General features: G+C 41.1%; 2 protein-coding genes across 3 annotated transcripts; both read left to right on the top strand.

Moving 5' to 3' along the window:
- Positions 1–198: 198 nt before the first annotated feature.
- LOC115132982 (transcription elongation factor A N-terminal and central domain-containing protein) lies at positions 199–1,928 on the top strand. Of its 2 annotated transcripts, none has more exons than XM_029665761.2 (2): positions 199–303; positions 658–1,928. In XM_029665761.2, the coding sequence occupies exons 1-2, from the start codon at positions 261–263 to the stop codon at positions 1,791–1,793; spliced, it is 1,179 nt and encodes a 392-aa protein (XP_029521621.1). In that variant the 5' UTR covers positions 199–260; the 3' UTR covers positions 1,794–1,928. The 2 variants fall into 2 exon arrangements, with proteins under 2 accessions (XP_029521621.1, XP_029521629.1); XM_029665769.2 differs by having other exon boundaries at positions 199–337.
- Positions 1,929–2,018: 90 nt separating this feature from the next.
- LOC115132976 (ras-related protein Rab-9A-like) lies at positions 2,019–11,315 on the top strand. The gene is made up of 4 exons (XM_029665748.2): positions 2,019–3,548; positions 4,654–4,814; positions 6,703–6,740; positions 7,282–11,315. The coding sequence occupies exon 4, from the start codon at positions 7,351–7,353 to the stop codon at positions 7,954–7,956; it is 606 nt and encodes a 201-aa protein (XP_029521608.1). The 5' UTR covers positions 2,019–3,548; positions 4,654–4,814; positions 6,703–6,740; positions 7,282–7,350; the 3' UTR covers positions 7,957–11,315.
- The last annotated feature ends 1,707 nt before the right edge of the window (positions 11,316–13,022 follow it).

The raw sequence follows: 13,022 nt of genomic DNA, 5'->3' as shown, positions 1-13,022 counted from the left end.
CTTATATCAATACATTCGTAACAAAATAACAATTACGAAACTTATATTCGATCAATTAAGATTCACGTAGCAAATTATATATGAATTATTTTTGTTTTAGCAAATTCAACACTCTCATTGACCTCCATACAAAAATGTCTCACTTCACGTATTATTTTCGTAGACAAATTTTGGGCGGAGTAAATCCTCTCGCGTCGCCTCTTCCTCTGTGCTACAATGTTGCAACAAGTGACAGTTGGACACCGCAAAACAAAACAAATATGGCGGCTGACGGCTCAAGAACTCCAATTCGATTCGAGAGTGGTAGGCTGCGCTGTAATTTTCGAACCGAAAAGGGGTATGAATAACGTTTAGTGCTTTTAAATTATATTTGGTGTGATAGAATTTAGCTAACATATTGCATCAAAGCTTCCGTTTCCCAACATACATTTTAGTGTAGCCCGCCCTGAAGTGCATTAGCTGCATTTTAGAATCTGGTTTCAAAATTATGTTCAAATGTGTCTGCCACACTTCAAAGCATTGCATAAAAAGATGTATTAACTGCAGAAATGTTTGTAGGCCCAAGGGTTTCGGGTGACAATATCAAACAAAATGTCATGACCCTACAAAAGATGTAGCCTAAATGACATTTACATATCAATGTCTTTCTCCCGCCAGTCTCTAAGAATATGACCACCATGGACACAAAACAGATCACTCATCATGCTCTTCAAATGGACAAATTTAACAGGGCAGGTAACTATGGCAACATTATGCCTCTCCTGACCGCCCTTGATAATGCCTGTGTGACTTGTGAGCAGCTGCAAGGCACAGACATTGTCAGGGTCCTTTACAGACTCCTCAAAACCTGCTCAGACAATTCAGTGAAAAAAACAGCCAAGCACCTGTTGTCAAAATGGAAGAAACTCTACAGTCACCCCTGTCATATCTCAAAGGAGAATGGAAGTGAAGAAGAATTCACTGTCATTGGAGAGAGTATGCTGGCTGATAAAGCGTGTCTGGCAGGCAGAGGTGGCCTAGCTGCTGGTGATGCTAGTAAGCCAGTGGAGTTGGGTGTGTCTTGTGAACATGTGGACAGAACATTCAAAAATGGGACCAAGTGTGGGAGAGCTAAGGGAGAAGGGTTGTCATCGTGGCAGGCAGCTGGTGATTCGTCTTCGGGGTCAATTTTGCCCACCCTCTCAAAGCAGTCAGAACCTCCTGCCACCACTTCCCTGGATACCCCTCCCCTCTGTAAGGATTCCTCTGATTCGGGTTTGAGGACAAAGTGCATCCAGCTTCTCCATGGTGCCCTCGATCCAGAAACTTCCAAGGAAGCAGAGGGGAAGACTGCAGATCTGGCCCGCGTCATAGAGGTGCACATCCACGCGCTGCACCGTGCAAACCAGGCCAAATACAAGGCCTGCATCAGGAGTAAGGTGGCCAACCTAAGGAACCCCAAAAACGGCCACCTTCGGTGTGGTCTCCTGGGCGGCAGCCTGGGGCCGGAAGTCTTCGCCGGGATGTCTTTGGAGGAGATGGCCAACGAGGAGCTCCAGCGTCTGAGGGAGGAGTACTCATCGCAGGGGGTGAGTGAGAGGCAGCTACCCCAGGGGGTGGAGGGGACGCCCACCCAGAAGCTGCAGTGCAGGCGGTGCGATGGGTCGGACTGCAGAGTGACGCAGGTGTCCCGGGGCACTCTGTTTCTGCCGGCGTGGGTCCGCCAGGCCACCGCAGACCAGGATGCCATGACCTTTGTGACCTGTAGCAGGTGTGGGGAGCAGTGGTACCACAGCGGCTGGGTGTGCCTCTGATAGGCCATCCTCACCACACTACATGTAAAATGCCTGCTTTGTTTTTGTCGAGATTCTGTTGAAATGGCTTTACCCTATCAAACTGAATAATGTCATGTTTTAATCACAGAAATAAAGGTACATTTTACCACATGATTATGCATTACATTGTCATTAAACTTTCTGCGCTACATTTTGTAATACAAATGTGGTTCTCTTTCTTTGACTATTTATTTCTCAATCTGACATTAATAGGTACTGTGTGTTTAGCATGGGGTCTTTCTGTGTGTGAGAACAGAAGATGTTGACATTTCTGTTGAGCTGCAGATTAAGACCCATGTGGCCTTCCTGTGGCCACGTGACCCTGTGAGCAGCACAAGGAGCATGTGACCCATTAATCAGCCCAAGATACAGCTCTGGCAGGGTCATGTCTAGAAGAGATACAGTTTATGTCAAAAGTAGATTTTTACTTTAGCTAACCCTTTTCCTGACCTAAACTTAATTATCCTAACCTGCTATGTTAATTCTCCTAACCTGCTGCGTAAATTCGCCTAACCTACGAAAAGTCAATTTTGAGATAAGCTTTATCCCATCTAGACAAAACCCTCCGGCCGGAGGTTTGCTGATCTCCCATGATCCCTCACTTTCTAGCCCACAGCCAGTGCTAATGACTCAGGATCCCATCATTGTGATGACAGTGAAGTCTTAGAATTCCAGAAAGATCCATGCTAGTTGGACAAAGTTGGCTAAATGAGCTATTCTCTGTAGGCAGGGATAGTGGTTCGAGAATATATGGAATGGTAGCAGTATTTTGTTTTACATAAGATTATAATAAATGGTTATATTGTTAAGGAATCAAAAAAAATAAAAATGTATTTGTCACATACACATGGTTAGCAGATGTTAATGCGAGTGTAGAGAAATGCTTGTGCTTCTAGTTCCGACAATGCAGTAATAACCAACAAGTAATCTAACCTAACAATTCCACAACTACTACCTTATACACACAAGTGTACAGGGATAAAGAATATGTACATAAAGATATATGAATGAGTGATGGTACAGAACGGCATAGGCAAGATGCAGTAGATGGTATAGAGTACAGTATATACATATGAGATGAGTAATGTAGGGTATATAAACATAAAGTGGCATTGTTTAAAGTGCTAGTGATACATTTTTCCATCAATTAATATACCCATTATATTAATTAATGTTAAAGTTATATTAAATGGGTATATATTTCATTGAAATGGCCATTGAACAGTAGGAATTATTGTATATGATTTGTTCTCATCAGTGTTTTTGTAATGTGTCTGTACATTAGAGATATCTGTATCGGAGTCATTGGAGATAACATTCTGTTTTATCAACTGAATTAAGTTTGTGTTTCACTATCAGTATGTCATGTGTATTTTCAAGGAGTGTCTTTTCCAAAGTCCATGCAGTTCCCTATCTTATTGATAGTCTCCCTGTTTATAGCCTTTAACTTTTCAATCATTGTCTGGCGACTTTCTTTGAGAGACACACACATGCATGCTCAGGCAGTATGTGTGTAATGCACATGGTGGTACTTACAATCATAGACACACCTTTACAATCATTCACATTCACACTGTTTAATACATTGTGTGTGCAGGCTTTTCTGCCCACTCCCACACTGATAATATTACAATAGATAAACGTTATCAAGTGGAAAGTCCACATTCTCATATCTTTCAAAGAGCATACTATTGCTGATACTGTACATTGAGGTACAGCAGAATGGAAAGTGGGGTAAGTTGAGCCACCCTTGTTTCTAGGCAAACCATACACAAAATGTATATTTTTACCAAATATTTAGGGATAGGCCATCCTTTCATGGAGTCTGTTAAGGAAGAAACCACATGGAAAAAGTGGCAGGCAAGTTATTTGCAACAAAAAAAAACAGATTTTCACCAAGTTATAGGAATTTGTGTTAGAGGTTTCATGATTCTTGTATCTAAAGCAAAGTAGATCATTTTAAGATTGTTCTATACATCAGTTGGGGTCAATATGAGGTCCTAAACCTAGCATGAAATTGCATCCTTGTAGCTGTGTGGGCTAAAATGGTCAAATGTTTGCCGTGGGGTAAGTTGAGCCAATGGCAAGTTGAGTAAATTGAAGTGTTTTGTTCCCAGGCGTAATGCAAGGCATTATCGCTGGCATATGAGATAACAACAGGGCCTGGTCTGTTAAAAGTGTAAAATAATAATAATTGTTTGTTAGGTGTTAAGCCTGTGTTAAAATTTGCTTAAAATAAAAAAAAATATTGTGATTCTGTTGAATTGTGTTTGGGAAATAAATATAGACATGGTTTTAAACATTTGTATGCGGCTTAATTTACCTTCTCCCGGGGCTCAACTTACCCCATACTACAATTTATCTTCTTAAAATCTGATTTTAAACCTAACCTTAACTACACCGCTAACGTTATGCTTAACCTAAATTAATGTTTAGACTTTTGTGGCCAATTCTGACTTTGTGGTTGTGCTTTCTAGTGTAAACCGTATTCTTGTCACAACGGGGCTTGGCTATCCTTGACGAAGTGCAGTGTTTGAGTGATTGACTATGTCATCGACTAAAATATTGCTATAACATATGTTGTAATTAAAAAACTTTCCATTGCATTGTAAGATCGGACATGTGTATGCAACTCCTGGGCAGAGGAAAGCGCCCATTGTATAGAACGTTACAGTAACGTCATTACAATATTGCCAGAGATGTTTTGTAGGGACATTGCAATGGCCACATTCAAATGCCATGACGCATCAGTGTTTAGAATGTCAATTTTCTGCGATACTTTTTCAGTAGTAAAAGCACCATTACACACACACATTAATAGCTTCCTTTATCCATTTAGCCCACAGTAGGCGTGACAAACGATCGGTCATATGAGCGTCAGTAGCGCTCGAGCAGTCCTGCCCAGTAGCGCCAAGTCACCGGGAAACCTTGGCCGCTCGTGAGGATTTTGCAAGGGGATGGAGCGGTATGGCGACGCCGACGTACATTATAAACATCAAGGTACAGTTGCAACCAATTGATACTTTTCGTAGCTAGATATTTCAGACTTTCACATTTAACGGAAATTCTATTTTTTTTTACCAGTTAGCCTAGCCAGCTACATGAAGCCAGCTGATGTTTAGGCTTCGCGCATGATCTCACAGACTACGTGGTTCATGGCAAGCGAGCAGTTCGAGACAACTGGGAACTGGAAAAAGAACGAGGTCAAATCAGTCAGTGATCTTCAGGTCGGAATGTCGGAGCTCTAAGAAAGTCTCCGAATTGTAATTCCGAGTTGGATGACCGTTCAAACGAGTTTGTTCTCCAGTCAGAGCTCGTTTTTGCCTAGTTGTCTTGAACGCATTGAAGTCAAGGATGTCCGAGTTCCCAGTTGTTTTTGAACGCGTATATTCATTAGCAGTCTTTATTCCTAATGTTTGTTTGTTATTTAGACCGTGGGAGTCCCGCTATACTTACTCCATATGACAGTCTTGTTGTGTACCTGCTAATCAGCCTACTACCAAAGCAAGTTTGTTTCCAATAGCCTATACCGTCACAGAGCTATAGCCTACGTCCCTTTTCAGATCATCCTCGCGATGGATATGTGTTCACTTTTATCTAAGTGTGTCATCAAACAAACATTCCAAGCTTCTGCGCATGTTCTATCCAACCAAGTTCTCTGTTGGCTAGTGATGGAAGTTATGCTGGGGATAGGACCAGAGTGTCTTGTTCTACACATCTATGGTAGGATATTTGAATAGGGCTCTTTGTTTAATAGATAGAGCATTACCATAGTTACATAAAGGTAAAAAAAAAAACACCATTGATTACAATGCTGATAATGCTCAATTTTTTTATTTATTTAATTCGAACCTGAACAGTAGGCCTACTTCCCCTTTAAATCTTGTGACTGGTGAGAGCCAGTGCTGATATGGGCACATGACTCTCTCTCTCTCTGTGTGTGTGTGTGTGTGTTTTTCTGTGAACCACAGCTGCAGAAAGGCAGCATAACAAAGGTGCAGTCAGTCAGTGTCCTCCCTTGTCCAGATATATTCCAGCACATTAATTTCACTGTAGTTGGCTGAGGCAGCTAACAATAGGCAGAGTCTTTAACCAATTTGACTAACAAGATGTGCGTCTGTTACCTATGTCTCTGACCTATTTGGGCTGATTAGCCCATTTCACTACCCTTTTGGATGTTATTATATCATTATGGAAATGGCTAGAGGGCTAGAGAAGATTTCTTAAGTAGTTAACTCCATTGACTAAAGGTCAGTGGTGAAAGTCATTTCAATTTAACGGCACATTGTTTGTCACAGTATTTGTGGCTGCTGAACACTACCTCAATCAGAGACAAGGCATTGATCGATTATGTGATGGAGAGGCATTGAGGTGGTGATAAGCTCATATTTCTCTACTCATTCTAACCCCTTCATCACCAACCAGATAACAGTCGGAGCCCCATTTAAAATCGTCACTCTGGTCTCACAGGGATGTTAGGAATTGGATGATCGGATTTTCTATTTCTTCTCTTTTTAAAAAAAAACTTGAAATATAATTTATAGAATTGCAAGTGGGTTGACCCACCTGGTCTCTTGGACGAATTGGGGTCTTTGTTTGTTAAAGGATAACATTCGTATTTACTTTCTCAGCAGCCTGCAATGTTAGTCATTGCTTAACCCTTCAGTGTGTTACTGTATTAACAACCAAGGCCTACAACAACCTGGAATTGTAATACCCATACCAGACATCCGTCAGACTAATAGAGTTGAAATGAACGACATTCACTCTAATTACAGGAATTTAAAGTCCTCATTAAATGCACGCCATGGAAACCTTTGACATGTTCACATAGGTTAATATCATGACGATGATGAACTGACATCATACCTTCTGTTTTTTCTAACAGGTGCTGAATTAGGCTATGGTTTGCCCTGATACATAACGGTAAGAAATGACGTGTTAAGAATGTATTACTGTCACTGTCTCTTCTTGTGTCCTTACACAATGCTTTCTATACTCTACTGTGCTGCTGTATTGTAGTAGACTAAGCTAAGTTTTAGGCCTAGGTCTGCTGTACTGTACAGTCGGCCAAACTCACCCCACGTGTTTAATGCATCATGTCTGCACTGAAGCCAAGCATTATGCAGACAAAACGTTCTTGTGGTGTGTGGCCTGTGGCCACAGCTTTGCTCATGTGATTCTCTAAGAGATGGTCACCTGATCATTGTCCATGTGACACATGCTGAGAATATTACAGCTCCTACAACAGTTAATGTCGGCAGGAAAATGTTACGTCTTCATTGGTTAAGATATCAACTACTAGACTGTATAACATTGTGACTGATTTGACTTTAGCTGACTACAGATGAGGTTGTTAATCTATGTTTGTTAATCTGTGTCACATGTTATTTTCTTTTCTGACTGTTAACAGAGCAATCAATCAGTTGATTGATTAAACTGAATGACTATGTCATCTATTTGTCAGGTAACAGCAGCTCTTCCCAGACCCCCCCCCAGCCAGCTACTCCACCAACCCTTCAGCCCAGGCCCAGCCATGACAGCCAAGTCGTCCCTGCTCAAGGTGATCCTCCTTGGGGACGGAGGCGTGGGCAAGTCCTCCCTCATGAACCGCTACGTCACCAACAAGTTTGACACGCATCTCTTCCACACCATTGGCGTGGAGTTCCTAAACAAGGAGCTGGAGGTGGACGGGCACACCGTGACGCTCCAAATCTGGGACACTGCGGGCCAGGAGCGCTTCCGCTCACTCCGGACACCTTTCTACCGTGGCTCCGACTGTTGTCTCCTGACCTTCAGCGTGGATGACAACCAGAGCTTCCACAATCTCAACAACTGGAAGAAGGAGTTTGCCTACTACGCTGATGTCAAGGAACCTGAGAAGTTCCCATTTGTGATCCTGGGTAATAAGTTGGATGTGCCAGAGAGGCAGGTTTCGGGTGAGGACGCCCGCCAGTGGTGCCGCGACAACGGCGGCCACCCGTACTTTGAGACGAGCGCCAAGGACTCGACCAACGTGGCGGCCGCGTTTGAGGAGGCGGTGAGGAGAGTGCTGGCGCAGGAGGAACGGGGGGAGCACCTCATCCCGACGGACACAGTGGACCTGCACAGGAAGCCGCGCTCTGGCGCCTCCTGCTGCTGATGAGATGTAGGGTTGATTACCTTTATTTGACTCTTAAAGGCCCAATGCAGCTGTTTATCTCATTTTGAAATGGGCAAAAATAGCTTTTTAGCAAAAAAACTATTTCTCAAGCAAGAATTTTGCTAAGACTGGGAAAACTAGCTGTTTATTGGAAGAGGTTTGGAACAGTTTTTGTTATTGGTATATTAACCAGTCTACCGAACAGTGATGTCACCATTGAAAGCTGAAACTCCCGTCCATGCAAACCTGCTGATTATAATGTCCTGTGTAGATTGTATTTTCAACCACCAACTATCAGGAAATAAACTGATCACATTTTTTCACAATTTTACAGTGTTTGTTTCATCAGCTGTTTATACAATATGGTATGAAACACAGGAAAATCTGAATTTTGACTTGCACTGGGCCTTCAAAGAGACAGTAGGGGCATATTTGAACTTCTGCTGCCCAACTCTGGCCGTAACTTGTGAGTTCTGATGATACCAACGGCCACTTGGTTCAAGTTCTCCTTTTTTAACTGTGGTTAATGCTTTCCTTCTGCTCTGTGCTCCTCCCTTGGTTTACCTGACTGCATGTGCACGCAGACGCACAGCCTGTTCATGGCATTATACACACCCAACCCACTTAGGCTATATAAGTTTTATCATACACAGGAGTGCTCATAGTTGGGCCTGCTATTTGACATTCCTTTGCGCTGGCGAGTGTTTTATCAGTGACTACTACGATCAAGAGATTACTTTGTTCTGCGCTTGTCCTCCAGCAATCAAGTAATGACTAAATATTTACATTTTTAGTCATAGCAGACACCCTTATCCAGAGAAACTTACAGTAGTGAGTGCTTACATTTTATGTACTTTTTCATAGTGATCCCCCGTGGGAATCAAATTCACAACACTGCCTTTGCAAGCGCCCTGCTCTACCAATTGAGCCACATGGGAAATACTACATTGTCATCCCATCTATTAAAATGGGCTGAATGTGCCAAATGTATATTAATATTGTTGATTGTTTAAAATAATCGTATTTTGTATTAACGTTAGTGGTGGTAGTCATCACACAGACTGACTGAACTACAGTATGTGTTGTGGGGGAAAACCAGAGGGTTCTGTCCAGTCTACATCATTGTACAAATGGAAAGAAAATTTCAGTCAAACCCATTTCTCTGATTATTCTCACTTGATGGGCTGATTTTAGATTTTAAACCCATTCAACCCAGCCATGCAAATTTTGGCTGTGTGAATTTGAAGCCGTTCATTGGCTGGATTGCGTGCTCTGTAGAGACCAACGTATGTCCAGCCTTCATAATGACCAAAATAGCTTTAACATGTTTAATCTCATCCAATTTCCAGATAAACTGTCAAAAAAAGCCTTTTTATAGCCATGTTAATGTGTGTTCGTTAGGAATGTCAGGGCACTGAAGCATGTAGATTGGTCTTTTAGCTACAAAAACATTAGCTTTAATTTATTTAAATGTATTTACAGTCACTCACTACGCAAACTAGTGCACCTGATGCCACAGGACGTAAGTGCATTAGCTAGCCTAACTGTTTTCGGAGAGTTTGGAAATGAGAGGCTTTTTAATGTTATGTTGCCTGGACCTGGACTAACCATTTAGGAATTGAGCAGCAAATCCCGGGCCATTGCGCCACAATTTATTATAGTAGACTATAGGCTGACTTGTGCCATCATGAGTTCTGTGTACTATAGCCCCAAGGAAACCAGTCGTAAATGCATACCAGTTGTTTCTATGTTTTGCTGTAAAACAAGACCAACCATGACACACTAAAAACTGTAGGCCTATTGTACTTTTTTTTTAATGTAAAAAAAATATTGTTGGTTATTTGTCAAAAGACCCCCAATAACAGTGATGTTACCAGTATTCAAATGCGAACCAGTAATTTCTATAGCAGGTTTCCCCAATTGGTAGCCCACGGCACACCAAGTTTTCTGAGCATATACAGTACCAGTCAAAGGTTTGGAGACACCTACTCATTCAAGGGTTTCTCTTTATTTTCTACATTGTAGAATAATAGTGAAGACATCAGAACGATGAAATAACACATATGGAATCATGCAGTAACCAAAAAAGTGTTTAATAAATCAAAATATATTTGAGGTTCTTCAAAGTAGGCACCCTTTGCCTCGATGACAACTTTGGACACTTGGCATTCTCTCAACCACCTTTCCAACAGTCTTGAAGGAGTTCCCACATGCTGAGCACATGTTGGCTGCTTTTCCTTCACTCTGTAGTCCAACTAGATCATCCGTTCACCTACTCTGCGTCTCACAAAGACAGTGTTTGGAACCTAAAATTTGGACTCATCAGACATATTTCCACCGGTCTAATGTCCATTGCTCATGTTTCTTGGCCCATGCAAGTCTCTTCTGATTGTCCTTTAGTAGTGGTTTCTTTACAGCAATTTGACCATGAAGGCCTGATTCACACCATCTCCTCTGAACAGTTGATGTTGAGATGTGTCTGTTATTTGAACTTTGAAGCATTTATTTGGGCTGCAATTTCTGAGGCTGGTAACTCTAATGAACTTATCCTCTGCAGCAGAGGTAACTCTGGGTCTTCCTTTCCTGTGGCAGTCCTCATGAGAGCCAGTGGGTCTTTTACTAAATAGGGTTATCTTCTGTATACCATCCCTACCTTGTCAAAACACAACTGACTGGCTCAAATGTATTAAGGAAAGAAATTCCACAAATTAACTTTTCACAAGTCTTAATTGAATTGCATTCCGTGTGACTACCTCATGAAGCTGGTTGAGAGAATGCCAAGAGTGTGCAAAGCTGTCAGAGGCAAAGGGTGGCTACTTTGAACAATCTAAAATATATTTGGATTTGTTTAACACTTTTTTTGTTTACATGATTCCATGTGATATTTCATAGTTTGGTGTCTTCACTATTATTCTAGGATGTAGAAAATAGTAAAAAATAATGAAAAAACTTTGAACGAGTAGGTGTCTCAACTTTTGACCGATACGGTGTATAATATATGTATAGTTATTATTTTATTGTTGCATGTAAGACTGTAAAAACACTGGCAAATCAGCTCCAAGTGATTTTTATGTTGTAAGTCTTCCAAAGTATTCCCACACATTATAGAAAGATGCATGTAATCCTATACAAATGTAAGCAAGGTTTGAAATGTATGTTTTCGTCCAATATTCGATCTTTGGACTTTGTGGTCAATTTGCAGTCTAAAAATAATTTTCTGGCCCCCTGACCACATCTGCTCAAGAACAAAAATTGTCCTGTTCCAGTGTCTTGCATTAAAACATGAACCACCCTGAAACACTTAAAATGTATGTTTGTGTGTGTGTGTTGAAATAAAAAGTAGGCCATTTTTTAACCTATGTTGAAGTAATGTGCTCCATCTGTGGAGTGCGTTTGTTCTTCCACTGACCACTACTGTCGGTCAACTGTAGGCCAAATACACTGCTATCCTAATTTGTGCGGACCCCCTTCTTGGGGTGTAGTGGAAAGTTGCCCCTAGATGCAGATCTAGGGTCAGGTATGTATTTCCCCCACTAATGGTTATGTTTATGATTTGGGGAGGGGGAGTGGATCCTAGATCTGTACCTAGGGGAAACTTCACCTTTCCTTGGTCTTAATCAATAGCTTTGGACTACCATTTTAGGAATGGAACAATGCTACATTTTTCCACCAGGTGGACTCAGCATCTCACAAAACTCTACAAAGGCAACACCCCAAGGTTGTCCCATCACTGTGGTTGAGGGTGAGCGCTGGGGCACAACATTTTGGAATGTTCAGATAGAAATAGGCTATGTAGAACAAACACGCCTCTCTGATACATAGAATAAGGAATCACATCAGCTATATAAATGGCATTTCTATCTGCAACATTCTACAACGTTTGGCAACTGAACTGTTCAAAGCATATATGTCATTCATCCCATTGTGTGTGTGTTTAACAGGAAGTCCAAACTTGTAAGAAAGCGACAGAAAGCAGCTCTTTCACGATAAAATATCGGTTTTACTAGAGAAGGTTACAAAAATCATCACTATACAGGAGTCATATAACTATTTAAAACTTTAAAAAGAAAAACAATGAAACAACTACAGGGTCTACAATGTCATCAAGGTACAATGGATATCTTTAAAAAAAGAGTTGAGTGGGGGCAAACGCTGCCTACCATAGTTGTCAGTACAATTGACTACACATCACCTGAAAAACTGCAAAGACACAGTCATGTCGCCTTCATGCAATAACGAGGAAACGACAACATACGCATCTTATATGAAACGGCACATGCCCTTGCCTACGTCGGCCTGGTGGCAAAGCACACTGTATTATATCAAACATAACACGCATGGGAATATAGTCCTTTTTTCAGTATTTAGACGTTTGCACACGTGGACAATACCGACATGCCTTTTCATATGAAAGTTAAAGAAATCATCGTTTCACTGGTGTGAGGAAGATAACTTGGGACTATAAGGTTCTACTTGCAAAAAGATGATTCTGAGATAATTGGCTTTACAGTTTCGAGCCCTCGTTGGTTTGAATGGGGTCAGCCATTTTTATCTTGTATTCTTTTGAATTAGTTTGAACTTACCCCAATTCATGTTATTTAGAGTATACTGTATGTAGGTAGAGAACATTGAACAGAACAAGGCTGTGTCACGAACTCAATTTAGACTAAAATGCAGATAACTTATAGCCCGAAGCACTTGAACTACTCAGTGATCATTATTATAGAATAGGTCATGATAATCAAATGATATCTGGGGGGAAAAAAGAAAATTCATGACTTGTTATATTGTAAACATCCAAACGGCATCTGTTCATATAACAGGCCTAAAAGTATGACAGATGAGTCACTTTCATTTGGCTTGCCATTGTAAAATAATTACAAATAATGTCAAAGACAAGTTATTCATTACTTTAGCACAGGGAAAGATTCAGCTGCCTAAAACTGATTAAAAAAACATTGAAAACCATTTTGTACATTTTTTTTTCTTCACATTTCAAAATGTATACAATACAAGCACCACCGCCATCATGACTCTGTATTTGCTTCCTTCTCACAACATACCGT

The sequence above is a fragment of the Oncorhynchus nerka genome, linkage group LG2 (assembly GCF_034236695.1).
Source record: "Oncorhynchus nerka isolate Pitt River linkage group LG2, Oner_Uvic_2.0, whole genome shotgun sequence".
Lineage (NCBI taxonomy): Eukaryota > Metazoa > Chordata > Actinopteri > Salmoniformes > Salmonidae > Oncorhynchus > Oncorhynchus nerka.
This window is presented reverse-complemented; position numbering and strand designations above follow the sequence as displayed.